The sequence below is a fragment of the Channa argus genome, chromosome 2 (assembly GCF_033026475.1).
Source record: "Channa argus isolate prfri chromosome 2, Channa argus male v1.0, whole genome shotgun sequence".
Classification (NCBI taxonomy): Eukaryota; Metazoa; Chordata; class Actinopteri; order Anabantiformes; family Channidae; genus Channa; species Channa argus.
Window position 1 is genome coordinate 13,078,764 of NC_090198.1, and position 19,986 is coordinate 13,098,749.

A 19,986-nucleotide genomic window follows, 5' to 3' on the forward strand; every position below is an offset into this window, starting at 1 on the left:
TGAAATGCAAAAACGTGCTAGAAATTAGGTTTTAGAAGATTCCCTTTAATTCACAATAGTAAGTGTTGCTAACTGTTTTCAATATAAAGTAACTAAAACCTACTCGAAAGGTCGCTACATGCTAGATGATGTCAGAAACTACTTGTTTATCCATCACATCATGATGTTAATACTATATTGACAAAAAAATTTCAAAGTTCAAATTACTAATAAATGAACTCAAACTCTACATAGCTGTAACCTTTCATTAGTCAGGTATATCTTATGCTGCTATGGTGTCATAAATATGTGTCTAAAACTACTAATATGTAGATTGCTATTGTACATTGTGCAGTGAATTGTGAATCCAAACTTTGGAAATCACTGAAGTTACTAAACTCTGTAACTAAACAGGCTTCTTTCTGGCTGCTGTTTGGGCAACTAAAATTTTAGCAATAACTCACAAGACATGTTTTTTTTTTTTTATAAGTCACTAAAAGTGGTCTGAGACGATGTAAAATCTAGCATCAGAGTTGCTAAGTTGGAAACACTGCTGACTTATTCTTATTTTTGAAAATTTTCTGTTCACAGGATAAAGTGCGCACAGAGAGTTACCGAGACTTCATGTACCACAACCCTGATGTGTTCAGAGACAAGGTGAGCTGACTAAACAAATGTAAACTGATAAGTGTGTGTGCGTGTGTGTGCGTACTTTTATGCAAGTTGGGTGGTTGAATGTACACTGAAGCCTATTAACAGGATAGGGGTGTGAATTTTGCAGGAATGACCATAATAATGAGATGGTGTCTGATTTAAAACACAGTTTGGCTTCATAAGCACTTCAGGTGTTGACTGCAGTGTGCCGATAACAGACGCACCAACCCCCAACCCCTCCCGTCACCATAAACCCCCACCCCTCACCATAAACCCCCACCCTTTAAAACCGTTCCAGCTCACACCACCGCTCTGTTTTCAATTGGCTTTATTTGCAGGAAGCAGTGGCCTGTATCATGACCATCCATTATATGGGCGGCTGCTGGTTAGTGCTGGGATGAGGCTGTAGAGGAGGTAGGCAGGATGTGTCGATGGGAATGTGCCTTACCACAGAGTGGTGCTGTCGGTAGAGAGGGAAATGTCACCTTGTATAGCAAGCGGTAGATGGAGAACCAAACAAGATATTCTAGTTTCAACACACTTTTGGTGAGGAAGAGGCATAAATGTAGCCGAGCAGTAAAGAAAAATGGAGAAAGGAGAGAGGAGGTGGGTGTTGCATTGTGTCAGCACTGTGTTGGCGACCCTCTGTGAACCAATAAAGACAGCATGATGCCTTCAAGGAAGGTATATTTCCCTTAAATAGAGACACAGATAAACATATGCTATATATAGATGGGTGTAATGTCACTGCACCAGGGTTGCGATCATTTAACACCAGTTGGAGGCCAAAAATTAACCGAAACCTAAAATAGGTGTTTGAAAACTTAAGTCAACAACAACATTGTCTCGAGCTGAAAAAAATAGTATAGAAGTGGGTAAAGAAATGAACAGGAGTATTGTAATTACATAGTTTTGATTGGCATTTTAACTGCTAAGACAACACATTTCCCAACCTTAAGCTGTGTTTACAATTATTTTGAATAAAATGGGTTCTATATAGTTTGTTGTAAAGGTAAACATAGTTACATTCCATTGCTCATGGCAGCATTTTAAACCCTTAAATTGAGCAGGCTTCTCCTGAACATTCCATATTTGTAAGCCCTGGGGTAATTTACACCCTCCCCCCGCCCTCTAGGTGGTGCTCGATGTGGGCTGTGGGACTGGCATTCTGTCCATGTTCGCAGCAAGAGCCGGGGCCAAGAAGGTTATAGCAGTTGACCAATCAGAAATCATCTATCAGGCCATGGACATAGTCAGGTGAGACACACACACACACACACACACACACACATTACAATCCCTTTTTCTTTAAAACCTGGTTTTCATATGTACATTGGTCAGCATGAACCTTCCCATGTAATCTATAGTGGTTGTTTGAGAGCCAAGAGGGAAGGCACATGCTCGTCCCTTTGTCTTCAGCACAGTATTGTGGGAGTAGAGGTTTATGTGACCTCCAGTCACCTTTTATTTGTTGCAGCTGGTTGACTTCAATAGAGATGCTGTCAGTTGTGTGGCCATGATGCCCATAATTTACTCCTGTGGTCCCTCGTCTCTTCTTCCATGCAGTAGCTACAGTCCAATACCTGCAGTCACACACATGCTCACACACAAACATGTAGATGACCCCCTGTTGGTATTTTTTAATACAGTCCTCAGTCCTGTTTGAGTTACTATGTCTTTCTAGTTTTCCAGCAGCTGGTTCTCCACAGAGACCATTTGCCTCCACCAGAGCCTCCACTGTCCGTACATCTACCTGCAAGCACTGTGTGCATCACACCCCTGCCTCTAAAATGCATTTTTGAGTTAGGGGCCATTATGACTGGTATTATTACCGTAATGTAAGATAGTGCTGTGTGAGCGAAACAACGGGTTTGCTGAAGGAATAGGATGTTTTAATTTTACAGACCACTGACTCGCTGTAGGAGTATGTGTTGTCATGCAGACTATGTCACAGGTTTGCCAGCGCTGAAGATTCAGCTAAAGAAAGATGTTGTCACCCCACCGCCCTCTTACACACTCACACACAAATTTACACACACATACTTACTTACAGAAACATGCACAGACTCCAACCTTTGTTCCCTGTACATCTACTGTTTGCTTGGGTTGTGAGTTCTTATGTCTGTGTGTGTATGTGAGTTTGAGCTGTGTGTGTGTGTGTGTGTCCGTCTCTTGATGTTAATATCAGGATTGTAATTAAAGTGGCTCCTGTTGGTTGCGCAGGAGCATCCATCTCCTGTCTCCACTCCATAGCTGTAGCTTAAATGAAAAGCTGTGACTTCCTTCCTTCACAGTCACTTCCTTAATGGATAATGTCTAAATACTTTTTTAAGTGGCTGGAATTGATAGATTATCTAATAGAATGCTTTGAAATGTGACAGCACTTTCGGGGAAAAAAGACAATGTTTTACATAGAGGAGCTTTAATTGTTATTATTGGAGGATGTTATTTGAATATATTTATAGAAGATACAAAATTGTCCCACATAGTAAGTTAAGGCTCTTAATACCTTTTTCCATTAGATTCTAGTTTTCTTAGTTTGAATAAATTGGCAAACAATTTCTAAAACCTTGTTTTCTCTGTCTTTGAGTGTAGAATGATGAGTAAAATGGTAAAATATATTCATTTAAAATCTAATTGTTGGTTGACAGTTAACAAGACAAGAATCTTGGAGAAAGGTGTAAATTTACTGCCAAAAACAGCTATGTGTAGTAAAGGTTGGTCTGCGATGATGAGATGTCTTCTCCTGTCCCTCACTTACACTTTGCACACCTACAAAGCTTCACAGATACTGACTCTCTCCCCAGAGTCCTGACATTGTCCTCTAAATTACCCCAATAATGAGATTACAGTGTTTCCCTCTTGTGAAAGGTGGTGGAGGTGGGGGGTTGTGGGTGAGGAGTGAGGGGCTGTTGGATTCTGGGAGGAGGTGATAGCAGCAGTAGCAATGCAGCAGAGGGGAGAGAGACAGTTCAAGATAAGGATCGCTGCTACAGAAATGCTCTCTGGGCCGCTGTGAGTAATTGTTCTGTCCTCAGTAACATTAGCTGTCATGATAATGGAATATTCACAGAGATTGATACCCTGACTGGCTACTCTGAAAGAAAGGATCATTTAAACACTAGCCCTGATGTTACGGTTCCTACCTGAGACTGACACCTCTGCAGCCGTACAGTAAAGTTTTACCCCAAAACAGTAATTACTGGAAACTTACAGAGCCAAAAAGTACACTGATTACAAGTTGATTGTATTACTGATTACAAATTACAAGTTTGGAAGTTTCACAGAAACAAGGGTCAAGAGGGAAGTTGCTCACTGTAACATATATAGATACAAATACATTGTCCTTGACAAGTTACCCTATTTAACTTAAAGAAAGGTCAATAAGGCTTAAACCCACACTTTATCCTCATGCTTATATTAACAAGCGGTCAAATGGCAATGTGTAATGTTAAAAACAGTTTTCACCCAACTCTAGTGTTTTCAGTTTATTTTATTTTTTACTTCCTGTGACTTTACTTGTTTTGGTTCACTCTTGACACTCATCTGCCCCCATTTCCAGCCTTTGTGGATGGTTGTTTTCATAGGAAAAGATGACAAAGTTCCCCAAGAGTTTATACAGACCTGAACCAAGATAAAAAGACAATTTAACTCGTGTACTTAACTTAAGCCAGTTTCACGTATGAACTCCAGACAATGTTAGGAGAATTCAGTCTTGGACATTGTCCAGATTGGCTTTTCAGACATGTAACTTACTAGATCGCTCGAGTAAGAAAATCCGCTCAATTTCTGTGCGCGTGCATGCACAGCAGCATGCACAGGAGGCACAACATGACATAAAATAAAAAATTTGGAAAACTGTTTTGTTTACAGCACATCGGAGCAGTGCATGTAATTAGAAAAGGTTCTAGCCCTTGACTACAGCCGCCGTTGAGGGTTAGAAATGTTACCATCTTTTAATCCTCCAGATGATTTGGGACAGAGGAGCGTGCTGTGTGCACGAGCTCACGAACATAATACGGACATTGCACTAGGGGGCTAAAAGGACTTAGTCCAGATAATGTCAGCAGTGTTTCACTTATACATTTTTGGTCACGCTAACACCCCCTCCTAAAAAAACTTTAAAAAGATAATGTCAGAATTCAAATGCATGTCTGAAAGGGGCTTTATAATGGACAGGTCACCTAATGTCCTACTCTAATTGAATGCTAATGTTTGTATGGGTCTGCTGTTATATTTAAATCAAATGTTTGCTTATTAGTCAATAATACATCAGGGTTGTTGTGATACCTCAGCATCTGTGACGCCTGTGGGCGTATAGGCTTTATGTGTTCATGGGACCCATTATGCCAATGAACACAATACCTCAAAAAGGCCTTAAGGGAATTTCTTGGTCAACTAAGACTGTAGCAATAACTCACTAGACATGTTCCTGTTTTTTTATTTATTTTTTTTTTAATAAGTCACTAAAAGTGGCTGAGACGATGTAAAATCAAGCATCAAAGTTGCTAATTTGGAAACACTGCTGACTTATTCTTATTTTTGAAAATTTTTTGTTCACAATTTTTTCATCTAATTGGGCCCAAGGATAATGTGATTAGAATATGATTATGGACAATCATTCATGTGAATTACAATCCGATTTGTTGGTGGAGGCATATAACCACAAGACCACATTTCTAGTTACAGGGTGTTCCACTGCACCAATGTGCACAAAATACCAGTTACTTGCATTTTTTTGCAGCACAGTTTTACTACAAACTGGACAAATCTTAAACCTCAGTCTATTGGATTTCTAGGTGATTTAATATCTATGGAAGTCATCCTATTAGGTTCTTTGACCCTTGTATGTTTTTCATAGGTCCAACCAGCTAGAGGACAAGATCACTCTGATTAAAGGCCGTATAGAAGATATCAACCTCCCTGTGGAGAAGGTGGACATCATTATCTCCGAATGGATGGTCAGTGCATATTTGCTTTTGCATTTTTTTAATAATTTGGTAGTGAGTACTGCCATTCAAGTCAAAGCCTTCCAACTGAAATGTGTGTTAACTAATATAGATAGTCAGTAAATGCAAGTGTCAGCTTACTAAATTGCAGCAGGTAATCTCTACCAAATGACCCTGTGTGATTTCAGTGTATTAAAAAAGAAGTGAAACTATAGAATTCCTTTTTGAGAAAAATTATACCAATATTAGTTCATTTTGAAAATATTCACTAGTAAACTAATGTTAATTTTATTTAACATTTAAGATATATTGGCACTTATATTTTTATGAAATTGATGGTGAACCATCTGTGTGCATGTTTTTGTGTCCTTGTGTAGTAGATGGATACACAGTTGGTCAATGGTCAATGACCAGCTTTCTAGGGGTCTCTCCCTCTTTTCAGATATCAGCAGCTTAATATGTGCTTTTAATTTCCTGTGTATGCGTTCGCTTACAATCATCAATGTAAAGTAGTACAAAAACTGTATAGAATCTTTCATACTAAAATGTCAGAGACCACACTTGACCTCAACATGCCAAAATGTTTTTGAGTTAATCTTTCCTACCCATTAGAATGACCTTTTTATTTTAATTTGCCTTGATGTATATGTAATATTTGGGCCCATTTTGCAGCCAGTGTGTTTGATTACAAGTGTGGTGTAAATACCATGGAGGTGTATAATCCCTAAATCCCCAGTAAAACTCCTTGATAAAATTATGCATATACTCAATGCTGATTCCCAGCTTGGTCTTCTACTGGCCAATGAGCATGTAGCATCCAACATGCTAGTTGCACTAAGGCATGTTTTAAACATGGCTTAAAAAGGCTAAAATCAGCCATAAGCTCCGAATGCCTAACCAAAAAGAGTAGTCCTCCATCCCCTTAATGCCCATTTATCAAGAAGATTCTTTGTGGTGATACAGGCAGGACGGCCAAAGTTGAATGCACTGCTGAAGTCATCCTTAATTCATGAGCATCCCATATCTGTCCTCCCTCCACCTCCCCCATCTATCGTGAAACCCCAGGGTCACAAGCTGGGGTCGCCAGCCAGAGCCTTCCCATCCTCTCACCAGGGAAATTGAAATTCGATGGGTGACGTGCCAGTGGAACGGTGAAGGATAGGGTGCATAATCTCTGATGGCACTGGCTCACAGAGTGCTAATAAATCTAAGACTCCTCCAGTCACTTCTCATCATGGCACCAATGGCAGACATTTTTCAGAGTGGCCAGGACTTCAAAAGCTGCCCTCCAATCTGCCTGTATAAAATGGAAAGATGACAGTTGTCACTGGAGGAATCTTTCTGGCCAATGTAAATGGCTTCAGACTATATTAAACTTAATGGCTTTGTCCTGTAGCCAGGCAATATCTTATAATCTCAGTGAGATATGACACTAGAAAAAAGAAATGGCTTTAGTAAATAATTTTTAATGTTTTTGCTACAGATGCCTTTCCTTGCAGTTTGCCATATAAGTTGTGCTGTGTTTAATGTCATATTTTTCAATTGTCACTCTGCCACTCAGCCAAAGTCCACACGCAAAAAGGCAGTTTCCAACTCCACATAATCCACTTCCACCAACACTCTCCTATCAATTTATCAATAAGAGGTACATTTCAAATATGCCTCTCTGAAAATGCTACAAGGCCCCTGACAAATATCAATCCTTAAACCATACATTCCCTGAGCTATATAAAAAATTAAATAAGAAAAAAGTGCAACATCTTAACATATTATACAGAAAAATAAGTGTAGAAACTAAGCTCAAGTTGCCATGCTGCAATAAATACAAACTTAAAATCTTATGTGGTACATTTTAGTGTTTAAATGTAAAAACCCAATAGGCTTCACATTGTGGTAATAATGTTTTCAGATTACCACCTCTGTGTAGCTGCATGAAGCCCAAATTATTTTTTCTACTGATTAGATAATTGCATACAGTACAACAAAATTAACACAAAAACACTCAGATTGAATGGCCTAACTGGGTCAAAGCAAATGCCAGGATAATCAGAAGGGAATTCTGTAACCAAGAATAGATTAACAATCAGTAATTCTGCAGTGCAGGGAAGTGACATTATTTGTGTTCCCTCCCCAAGTTTGTGGAAATAAGGATTGACATAAAGAAAAGGATGCACGAATGGGAAAAACTCTGTTTTAACTTTCTTGTGGGCTTGTTATCAGCGAATAGTGTACTTAATCTGAAATTTGTATAAGTAGACGGCCTAGAAATCCATGCTTCGTGGATCAAGAGAAAGAGTTGAAAGAAAAGCATCACCTCTTTAATTCAAGTATGAATTATATTCCTTTATTATCAGTTATGATACAAAATGTTGTTCCCTGGCCTGGAAAGTAGTGCACTTGATTGATGTGAAGGTATTCTGTGAAAAATCTTTAGGATTTGAAAAAGGCATGCATGTCAGGGAGACGGTAAACTAAACCAGAACACAATTTCAGACACAACAATGTACTAAGCAGAATGACAGTTTGACATTTTGTGAGGGATGTGCACAATTGATTTAGCATTGCTTTCTAGTGCAAAACAAAGGATTATATTACTGAAGTCCAGCTGTAATAGTCGATGCAATGAACAGATAGACAGTGACTACAGGGCTCATAGGCAGACATGGGTGATGAATGTGGTGTATCTGTGGTGGTGGTGGTGAAGGGGGCAAATGAATGTCTGTCTGCTGTGGCAGTGTTTGAGAGACTGCCTTTAGCAGAATTACTGTCATTTCATAACTCACAACATTGATCGGTTCTCTGTGTCTCAGTACTGCTAAAAACAAACAGGACAAAACAGAGACTATACCAGATCGGGGGGGGGGGGGGCTTATGGAGAGGAGCAGAGCAGAGTTCCCCAAAAGGCTGAATAAAGATGATCACTCCTGGATTAATCACAGATGATGCCCCTGTTAGTTTGATAGCGTGTTCTTTATTTTCTTTTTTATCATATTTTTACGAATCACCATACAGACATAAAATACAACATAAAGTTGGATCTACTGACGTTTAGTGTTCGCCTGTCTGCAACCTGGATTAGCGTTTTTTCCCCAAAATATGTTATGCCCTTTAACTAACCTCAACATGGTAATATATTAAAATTATAAATCAATAGGTAAGAAGACAATAATGTGAAAGACTGTTGGAACTAACAAATTATCTTCCACAATAAATAAATAAGTATATTTTAACACAAATTAACTAGACACAAAGACAAGTTTTATGAATCTTTTGAAGTCCAGGACTCGTTTTAATCATATTTCTACTGTAATTCTGAATGGTGATATAGGTCAGCTGATAGGTCCAAGTGTGAAAATGCATTTACAACTCTCTATTACAAAATGACAAACTTAATTTGATATGCTATGATTTTGACTTCCTTAAACTAGTATTTCATGATTCTCTTAGAATGCTGCAGCTGCATCATATCTAAAGTTTTCAAACATTTTTGTGTGGAGGCAAAGGCCAGCTTCCCTGAAAAGTCCTTTTTGAGGTTTGCAGTAACTCTCCTTGGAGAACTCTTCCAGATTGTGAAATTGGTCTTCAGCCACCCTGACTGTTAAGTCTTTTACATTAAATGTAAAAAGTACCCTGAACACTTAATGTTTCTGCTGCTTAGGATTTCTTTGTGCTTATTTCTCTGTAATATTACCTATTTAGGTGAAAATTTTGAGACTGATTAACAAGTAATAATGGCACAGGCAAACATGAACAAAGAAAATCTGAATCATTGGCGGTAGAGGTTTGAAGTCAAATTAATGGAAGCTCTTCCTCTTTAGCCTCATTATCAGTACTGGGAGCTTCACCTGCCTAAGAAGAGTGTAATAGTCATCAGTCATCCTGTCCTTCAGTCTGACTGACTGTCAGTCTCACACGGAGACACACACACACACACACACACACACACACACACTCATGCAACAAAATAGATTCATGTGTACACACAGGTGGGTCCATGTACTAATGAGGATTTATTGGTTGTACATAGTTACATAGTTCCCCGAGACCTTCAAATGTTTCAGGAAGTGGTTTTTAGTTTACTTTTGATCCCTCTGACCCACCTCATTTGTTGTTTTTTGGCATATTTACAGTGGTAGGATAATCATTTTCTTTTATGACACTTTTTCACAAAAATACCCCAATTTTCACCATATAGAGGAGTTTAAAGAGGTATTAACACAGATACCATGACCTAACACACACAAAAAAAGATTGTTCAAATGTTTCTTGATGCAAAACATATTAAATCCTGTTTTAATTTAAACAATGCCTTGAAATAGTTGAACTACAGTCATTGCCTTCTACTTGGTGTTTCCAAAATTCATAGGTTCTTCATTTTTAGTATGTTTAGTATTTGCAGGCGTACTTCTAAGATTGCCCTGTATTTGGCTCCATCCATCTTCCCATCAACTCTGACCAGCTTCCCTGTCCCTTTTGAAGAAAAACATCAGCATGATGCTGCCACCTCCGTGTTTCGCTAAGGGGGTGGTGTGTTGAGGATGATGTGCAGTGTTAGGTTTTCTGCCTCACTTAACTTTTTAGCCTAAAAGCAAAACGCTAAATGTTGGTCTCATCTGACCAGAGCACCTACTTCCACATCTTTTTGCTGTGTCCCTTACACAACTTCTTATGGCTTTCTTTCAACAGTGGCTTTTTTTCTTGCCCCTCTTCCATAAAGGCAAGATTTGTGGAGAGCACGACTAATTGTTGTCCTGTCAACAGATTCTCCCACCTGAGCTGTGGATCTCTGCAGCTCCTCCAGAGTTACCATGGGCCTCTTGGCTACTTCTCTGATTAATGCTCTCCTTGCCCGGCCTGTCAGTTTAGGTGGATCGACATGTCTTGACAGTAGGTTTGCATTTGTGCCACACTCTTTTCCATTTTCGGATGCTGGATTGTACAGTGCTCCGTGAGATGTTCAAAGCTTGGGATATTTCTTATAACCTAACCCTGCTTTAAACTTCTGCACAACTTTATTCCTGACCTGTCTGGTGTGTTCCTTGGACTTCATGATGCTGTTTGTTCACGAATGTTCTCTAACAAACCTCTGAGGGCTTCACAGAAAAGGTGTATTTATACTGATTACACACAGGTGGACTCTTAATATTTTTGTGACTTCGGAAGGCTATTTTGTTCCACTGGATTTTAATTAGAGGTATCAGAGTAAAGTAATACATACCATACACTTTTCAGATATTTATTTGTAAACAATTTCAATCATTCTCTTCTCACTTCACAATTGTGTACCACTTTGTGTTGGTCTATCACATAAAATCCCAATAAAATATAATATGAATGCTTGGACAAATACACTGCTAAATACAAGTGTATTAAGATTTTTATAGTTTAAATGTACTGCTATTTATCTTCTCTTTGTTTTTGTTTTTTTGCAAATGCATACAAAGGGAATCATTGCTTTTTTTTATGATGCTGACTTAGATTTTGATTATCTGCTGCTGACATGATATCGGTTCTCTGCAAGTGTGAATGGTGTATGTCTATGAATCCGTTTACATGCCCTTAAATAACCAGGATGCTCAGAGAAAGTCTGCAGGGGGAATCAGACTTATTTATATGTCTACGATTTATAAGTCAAGCTTTATGCAGATTTTATTTTAAAAATGAGGCGGCATCACCCCGTTAATGATTTCTTTTTTCATTTTTTCTTTCGTTCAGCTGCATCTTCCTTTTTCAGCCTTTTGTTACACAAATGTGCAGTTGGAGAAACCTAATCAGAAACCTGGTTACACGTATACATAGCGAGGTAATCTATCTGGGGAAACCAGGTTTCCCTAATGCCCTACCCTGATATCAGAAATCAACTGTAACCTGGTTACTTAAGTCTACAGTATGTAAGCCCACTCAGTGTAAAGAATTTTTGACATAGCGGCCGACAGTAGTATTGCAATTTTGCCATTGATCACAGGATGCACATTGCTCCAAAAAGTATTTTCCTGTCGAGAATCTTTGCAACAGCAACATGTATAAAATGCTAAGTATTTTTTCTAAGCATTACAAACCCTGCTAATTAAGTCTTTTTATTATCAGAGTTTTTTTTGTAATTTTGACCTACTATCATTTGGAAAGTCTTTAATAGGTATAAAATTGTTTTTATCTCCATTGAAGTGTTTGGGGACCTAAGTAGTGTGAGTGGAGGAGGTCACTGGTTCACGTGCTTCGTGGGTTTTTAAAGGGTTTTCAGCCCTGGCATGTTAAAATTTGGAAACAACAGCGAGATGCCGATAATTGGTACATGCACACCCTTTGAATCTAGTTGAATCTAGACCTTTGTAATAAAAAAGATCATAGTGTAGAAAAAAATTGATGTCTTAAAAGAATTAGCATATTTTAAATAAAATGTGTACCGGCCACATGATGTCCTTGTTGGTTTCAGAATAGCCACTGCTTCTAATAGCCTTGTAGCTGCATTGCAAATTACTTGGCTATTACACACTCTTTTCCCTCTATCTCTCATATGCATGAGTTTAAATTGAAATTCGGCTGATATTGAAACTTGCACAATGTACACTCACCAAGCCTAAAAATCTATTACACGGATGAGTCTGATATGTTTATGCTAATTTTGTGTAATCTGACTATAGACTAGTATAGAATGGCATGTTGATGAAAAGCTGCAGCCTTCAGTGCTCAGTGAAGCATGGAAGTACCCCCACCCACCCATGCACACACACACAAACGCACACAGATGCAGAAATACACACATTCATGCATACACATCATCCTCTGCTTTATTTTGCTTTTGCCCTCCCGAAACTGGGAGTGATGATGATCTGCAGTAACTGAGGAAGACGTGTTGGATGCAGAAAGAGAGAGGACCTGGAGGCTGGAATAAAGTGTAAACGGCTAATGCAGAGTTTGTACCAAAATGCTCCTTGGTACTATTGACACACTCCCAAGGGTTGATGGACATGGAGTCTGTACATTGCAGCACACCAAAATCTTTTTGTACTCTACCTCTAGCATCTGAAGACAAGAAAACAACAGTAATTATAAGTTTTCTCTCTGAGTTTATAAAAAATTACTTAGGCTTAATCGTTTTTGTGTGAAGTGAAAGCCCTGATGAATGAATCAAACAGCTAAAATTTGTTACAAAAGTAACAAAGCTGTAGAAATGTACTTGCTATTTTTCTTTTTTGGATGTTTATTGTTAATTGCATGGATGTGTATGTTGGTGTGTGTCGTAGCCCACTCAGGAGAATGTGTTTTATATGCTAATTTTTTTAATGTGCATAAGCTGCTCCAGCCCATTCTCATTAGGTTTTCATTAGTCTCCCTTATGGAAACGCACAGTGACTATACTGCTCAGCTTCGCCTGCTCGAGCCTGGCTGCCTGACACTAAATGCAGATGTTTCCTTACACACTGACGCTGTAGACAAATTGATTGTTGGAAATGGTATTAAAGAATTGTATGGTTGATGTGGTGACAGTAATCCCTTTTCTTTCTTTTTCTTTCTTTTTTTTAAATAGCTTTTCTCTACCAGTCTTTCTAGCAGTCTGTGCATTGATTGTCCAAAATTAAAAATAGTACTGCCCAAAACTCCTAAAGTGTATCAAGTAGTTTTGATGAAGCTTTCAGGGATGACAGTTCTTGGCCTCCACATGTCCCAGTCTAATGAAACAGAGGTGGATTTTGTTTGGGTTCTTTGTAATTAACATTGTGGATTCATAAATTAGGGGGTTAGTGGAACATATCAGTAGGCGAAAGGCAGTAGAGAGGCCAGTATTCCTGGAGCATTGTTGATGATAAAAGTTAAGACTTGACTCTGCTTTCAGGCATCTCTCTCTGTCATATCCTCTTTCCTTGAATTGAGGCAGTGTCCCGTGAAATTGGGCTCTAAATTACGAGGCTGGTGTACTCTCTGTGAGGGTTTTAAAAATGACCCACTAAGGACATCAACTGGACTACAGCGGTCAGCTGCTGATGATCTGCCAGTTTGACTTTCGTTCTGAGCAAGTGTCTCCAGTGTTGACAAACAAAGAGAATGCTTCGCTTTATCACTTTGTAGAGGATGGGATGGTTATATTAGCATTATTGCTGTCCTTATGGTCTATGACAGATATGGTGATGATTTTGGAGCTTTGAGTTATAAATCAGGGTAGTTTGTCGCTTCTCCTCTTCCAAGTTAAATGTTGTCTTTATTTGAATAATATGGCTCTTATCTCAGTGATTACTCTTCAGCTGGCCACTGCATTATCTCTCTATCATTCTGTCTTGCTCGTCCTCTGTTTTCCTCTCTACCTTCCCATCATCATCATACAAACTCTCTCACCCACTCCCCTCATTCACTCTTTATCTTCTGTCCTGGCCCGCACCTCGCCCTGTCCGTCTTTTATTGTAAAACATATCTAAGACCATATTTTTAAATTATTATAGTCATACTGATTAGTTCACACTAGAAATTTCATTTATGAAAGTCCTGCTTACATCTTGCTTTTATTTTGTAAGGTCCAGCCTTCCAGTGGTTGGAAGTCATTTCCCAAACATATAATTTAAGCAAAAATTTTTTTATGTTGATTTGCTTGCTCTGATGTGACATTTTGGTTAAAAATTTGTAAAAATGTAGGAAAAACAGGCTTGTGTCGTTGTTTTGCCAACATTAGTAGTGAAGCAGAAAAACATGCCTGAACATATACAAGACTTTATTTAGTTAACCTGTGTGAAAAATCTTTTGTGAAGGAAAATATTATATACAATATAAACAACAAATATGCAGAGTGAAATAAAATGTTAGATTTTTCTAGTGCTCTTGTTTTGATGCTTTAAACATAGATCCAGATAAACTGAGAGGCATTTTTGGTTAGAGAAGTAGAATAAAAACATTTGTCAGCAGTATCTGCCACTCAGGTCAAAGCCAACAAGATGTGGACAAAACTCAATTTCAGCATTAATGGAATAATACCAGGGTTAATGTGCTGTCTACTGGAGCAGAACAAAAGGTCATTCCAGGGGCAAATCTTTGGATGTTGGGTGGCAGACCATGCGGGCACATCATTTGATCCGTAGTCACTTCACATTCAAACTTCCACCACAGCTGGAATACAAAAATAACTGAATTGTCTATCTATTCTGTTAGCCTCCTACTGGCATGCATTCATTCTGTGGCTGTCAAGAGTCATTTTCACATATAAACCGGGCCTGAATATCCAAACACATGTACAGTGCCTTGCAAAAGGAGTCATACCCCTTGAAAGTTTCTACATTTTGTCAAGTTACAACTACAAACGTCAAAGTATTTTATTGTATTGTATTTTATGTGATAGACAAACACAAAGTGGCACATAATTGTGAAGTAAAAGGAGAATAATAAATGGTTTTCAATTATTTCTTTTTCTTTTTAACAAATATCTGAAAAGTGTGGCATGCTTTTTTATTAAGTCCCCTTTACCCTCATACCCCTAACTAAAATCCAGTGAACAAACAGCATCATGAAGTCCAAGGAACACACCAGACAGGTCAGGGATAAATTTGTGCAGACGTTTAAAGCAGGGTTAGGTCATAAAAAATATCCCAAGCTTTGAACATCTCACAGAGCACTGAACAATCTATCATCTGAAAATGGAAAAGAGTGTGGCACAATTGTAAACCTACCAAGACATGGCCGTTCACGCAAATTGACAGGCGGGGCAAGGAGAGCAATAATCAGAGAGGCAGTCAAGAGGCCCATGATAACTCTGGAGGAGCTGCAGAGATCCACACCTCAGGTGGGAGAATCTGTCCACAGGACAACTATTAGTCGCGCTTGTCACAAATCTGGCCTTTATGGAAGAGTGGATAAGAAAAAAGTCCCCACAAGCCATGTGGGGGACACAGCGAACATGTGGAAGAAGAGTTGATGGGAAGATGGATGGAGCCAATGACAGGGGAATCTTAGAACCTGTTGGTCTGCAGAAGACTTGAGACTGGGGAGGAGGCTCACCTTCCTGCAGGACAACGACCATAAACGAACAGCCAGAGCTACAATGGAATGCTTTAGATCAAAGATCATATTCAGGATCAAAGCATATTCATGTGTTAGAATGACCCAGTCAAAGTCCAGACCTAAATCCATTTGAGAATCTGTGGCAAGACTTAAAAAAATGCTGTTTACAGATCTTCATCCAATCTGATACAGCTTGGGTTTCTGCTGTGGAGATGAGCGTTTTGTTTAGAGCACATAGAAAAAGAAAACTTGCCAGACATTCCTGAACAAAAAAAATAAATAAATCAAGATTGCAGTGCATGTGTGAAAGCAGCTAAAGATACCAGACTGGTTTTGACTTTTGTACAGTAAACTGTATAAAATGGTGGGGTAATATGTTTCCTTTCTCTCCTTACAGGGTTACTTCTTGTTGTTTGAGTCCATGCTGGACTCTGTCCTGTATGCCAGAGACCTGTACTTGGCTGATGGGGGCTCAGGTAGGTCACTTAAATATTCTGTCACCCGTTGAATGCCTGTGAATATTTTCAGTCATTCAGGTGAGGATATCTGGACGTTAAGTTATAGCTACTGAACATCTTTCTTGTTAGTTTAAAAAAAATTGCTACTCTTAGGTACTTGAAAGCTGCCTCTATGAGTAGTGAAACATTTGAACTAAAATCCAGCTGACACAACTCAGCTTCCAGATCACTTTCCTGTTATGTCATCACAAAGTCAAGGTAGCACAATGGATAGTCACCAGCGATACAGAAAGGCAAACTCACCTTCCACCATGTCGGGGTTTTAGGGTGCTATAGCACACTCACACTATCTTCAAGTTCAAAGCCCGACTAACAGATTGTTGTTTTGTGAAGGTTGCGTATAGATTACGCCCCATTTCAGTTTGCTACACAAAGCGGTCAGTGCTGTTTACCCTTCTACTCTGGGAGCTGTTGAGTTTGGGTTTTGTACTTTAACATTTTGCCTCACTAGCTACCACCTTAGCTACGTGTGTGTGTGTGTGTGTGTGTGTGTGTGTGTGTGTGTGTCACTCTCCTGGTTCTTCCCATCCCCACCACTGACCACATTTAATGGCTTGTGCTAAACCCATCCGAGGAACCCTTCCACCGTTCCACCACACTGCCCTCAGAGGCTTCTTGGGACATGAGGGAGCTGTCCCACTCAAACACAGGAACGCACGTGTGGACGACCACCTATAGAGACAGATCTCTTAGTGGGGGAGATTAGACAGATGAAGGTGTGACCTGGCTGAGGCAGAAAGTAACAGGTCAGAGGACACAGTATGGCTCGTCATGAGCTTTTAACCCTAATGCTCAGAACATGGGCTGCTCTGTCGGGATCTACTGCCTGTCAAGGAAATAAAATGAAAAGGCTTAAAACCTGAAAAAAATATCTGGTAGCACCATTGGCTCCAACCACTGGAGCAGTGGGTGCCCTTACTGATTCTGCTCTGATACGGAAATAAATAATCTAAATGGAAACACTAAATCACTCAATAAATATTCCCAGTACAAATTATATATCTCAGCACATTAGCTCTTTTCTTTGTGGTTATAACTAAATACTATATGTCTATAGATTTTGAACATTATTCTCTGAAATTCAGATATTTCTTTATGTATGTGTGTGTGTGTGTGTGTGTGTGTGTGTGTGTGTGTATATGGAGTGAAATAAGGAGTTAAAAAGGCCCAAGGCAGTAATTATAATAATTAAATCTGTGGAGCAAATATTCTTGCATTTTAACACAGGCTGCACCCTGATGTAATACCTAAAACAAAGATACATACCTAACGTTTTAAATTTATTGAGTGTTGACTCTAATTTGTCAACAGTGCTTCTTAAATTTCTTTTCAGTTTTGAGTGTGTATGCACATCTGTGAGTTAGTAGTCCGTCCTTGCAGCAGCGCCGCTGTATGTGTGTTTAAGCTACATCAGAAGAGAGTTAAGGCAGCTCGCTCATTTTCCCCACTACATTAACCTCCCCTTCATCCTTAAATTTGTCCCAGCATGCCTGGCACAGCAAAGCATCCAGGAAAAGGGATCTGTTTGGTCCCATGCCCCCTCCCACACTCTCTTTTCCTTTTTCACAACTGACCAATGGGGGAGATGGAGAGAGCGAGGGAAGAGTGGTGGGGGTAGGAAGGGGCATGACAAATGGGCTGGGAGCAGTGAGTCGAGAAGGACGCAGATGTCAAAGCCATGAATCTGGGGACGCCCCTGTACCCCCCTTTTTCTCTTAGTGTGTTTCCATCCACAGCACAGCACTGCACCTCCTCCTTCGCCTATTTATTTCAATGTCTCTATTTCTCTTTCAGTGTGTTTCTCGGACGAGAATCAGCAGCACTCCCTCCTTCTCTTTCCTGGCCCCTATAATTACTCACTTGGTTCAGTAATCAGAGTAAAATGAAGTGACAAATCTGCTGTTTGTGTGTGCTGGATAGTATAATGTGTGGGCACAGTAGTTTGGTACACTGACACTCAAAGGGTCACAGGCGCAGTTCAGCTAATAATGAGAGGGCACGAGTTGCCCATCACTGATCTGTCACCATCCATTCACACATTTTATAGCTCGATGTGTCGAAGGTAATGAGACTGAACAGTAGCCCATATCCCAGGAAAAAAAATAAATAAATAAAATGTGCTTATTAGAATGCCTATATTTTAAGATACAAATCTAAATAAAAAACATTGACTCAAATATATTTGCTGCTCTATGCTCTACAGCCTGGGGTAGTTATTACAATAATTAAAGTAGACTCAGGATCAGTGTGTTTTTTGTTTTGTTTAGTTTTTTATTTTTGTTTCATTGTTGTTTTTTGTTTGAATACATTTTGTTGTAAAAAGTACTATAAAAGAATAGTTTGTTTCAAGGTGTGACAGTTAAAACTCCTCAAACCGCTCTCTCTCACCGCTTCTCAGTAAGATTCTAAACATTCAATCAGAGGCTTTCAGCTTGTCCTTTCACGGGTCGCCACAGAGGAATGTGTTTCACAAGCTGATTTGGCATGAGTTTTAAGGCTGGATCCTGCATCCCAGCCAAATGCTCTACCCATTGAGCCACCAGGCCCCCCAATAATATGCTAAACAGAATTTTGGCAAAACTTGGGTAACAACAATTAAAGTACTCTGACCTTCTTTTAATGATCACACAATGAAGGGTTTCAATTTATGTTAATGCCTGTGCTGCATATAAGAGGAATTAGCCATAACACTACACAATACACAATGTCCGGTACGCTGATAAATAGAGTTCCTGGTGTTAGTTCAGGGCATTAAATGGTTTCTGTGCACTCCAACAAAGTATTTACAGTCATCAGATGACTAAGATGGGCGACTGTAGAGCAGTAGGTAGAGTAGTCATCCACCAATCCCACAGGTAGAATTGCATATGATTGGAGACCATTTATAAGATTTCTCCTAAAATATCTAACTATTGTTTGCTTCTTTCTTGTTGACTTCTGAGTACTGTTAGTTATATGTTGCTGCTGCTAACTGCTTGTTACTGCTTTCTGCATTACTACTGCTAACTCTTGCGATTGTCATGTTCAGGGGAAGAGCCATAGGGGTGCCAGGTGCCACCCCCATGGCAGTATGCCAAGGTGGTAGGTACCTGCTGTAGAACTTTCAGCACATGGAGAACTAACCAAATCTAAAGCTTAAATAAATCAGTCATTATAAAGAGATACATTTTTATTATGTAAATTGTAGGTGGTTTTATACATTTTATGACAATACAACTTTGTAGCCGTTGCAACCAGACAAATTTTCCCTGCAAAGAAGTTTTACTTCTCTCCAACTGTTTATTTTTATTTTAGTGATAAAAGTGGTAGATGTTATGTATTTGACATTTCTGGCACTGAACAAAAGCTTTATAAACACAATATTGGCTTAATATTCAGTTTATTATTTCCAAAAAGATTTTTAAAAATTGTAAAACATTTGAAATCATCTTCCAAATGTGCCAGCATATTTGGAGTCTGTGTCCCAGTCACCACAACAAACAACAACTTATAGTTAAGGGCAGCATGGTGGTTGAGTGGTTAGCTCTGACACCCCACAGCTAGAAGGGGTTGCATCCCCAGCCAGCTGTGACCTTTCAATGAAGAGTTTGCATGTTCTCTCTGTCCTTGCGTGGGTTTCCTTTGTCTGTGTGTGTCTCTCTATGTTGTCCCTTAGACAGCAGGCCTGTCCATAGTGTACCTCACCTCTTGCCTTGTTACAACTGGCATAGGCTCCAGCCCACCCCCGCCACCAAAATAGGATAAGTGGTTACAGATAATGGATGGAAGGAATGTATGGTTAATACTGTATATTTCTTACCTAATTTCCTTACTATTTTCAGAAACAAGGACTTGCTGTCTGCTAACTCTTTGCTATGCTATTGTTCCAGTTAACCTTTTGCATTACAGCAGTTAGTAGTAGTAAG

General features: G+C 39.3%; 1 protein-coding gene across 1 annotated transcript in view; it reads left to right on the top strand.

Annotated features, from left to right (window-relative positions):
- The window catches only part of prmt3 (protein arginine methyltransferase 3), a 49,370-nt gene that overhangs the window by 5,014 nt on the left and 24,370 nt on the right, over positions 1-19,986 (top strand). Inside the window, exons 8-11 of the mRNA XM_067495584.1 lie at positions 571-636; positions 1,769-1,890; positions 5,495-5,594; positions 15,961-16,039. Coding sequence (XP_067351685.1) covers positions 571-636; positions 1,769-1,890; positions 5,495-5,594; positions 15,961-16,039 — 367 coding nt within the window. The remainder of the gene's footprint in view (positions 1-570; positions 637-1,768; positions 1,891-5,494; positions 5,595-15,960; positions 16,040-19,986) is intronic.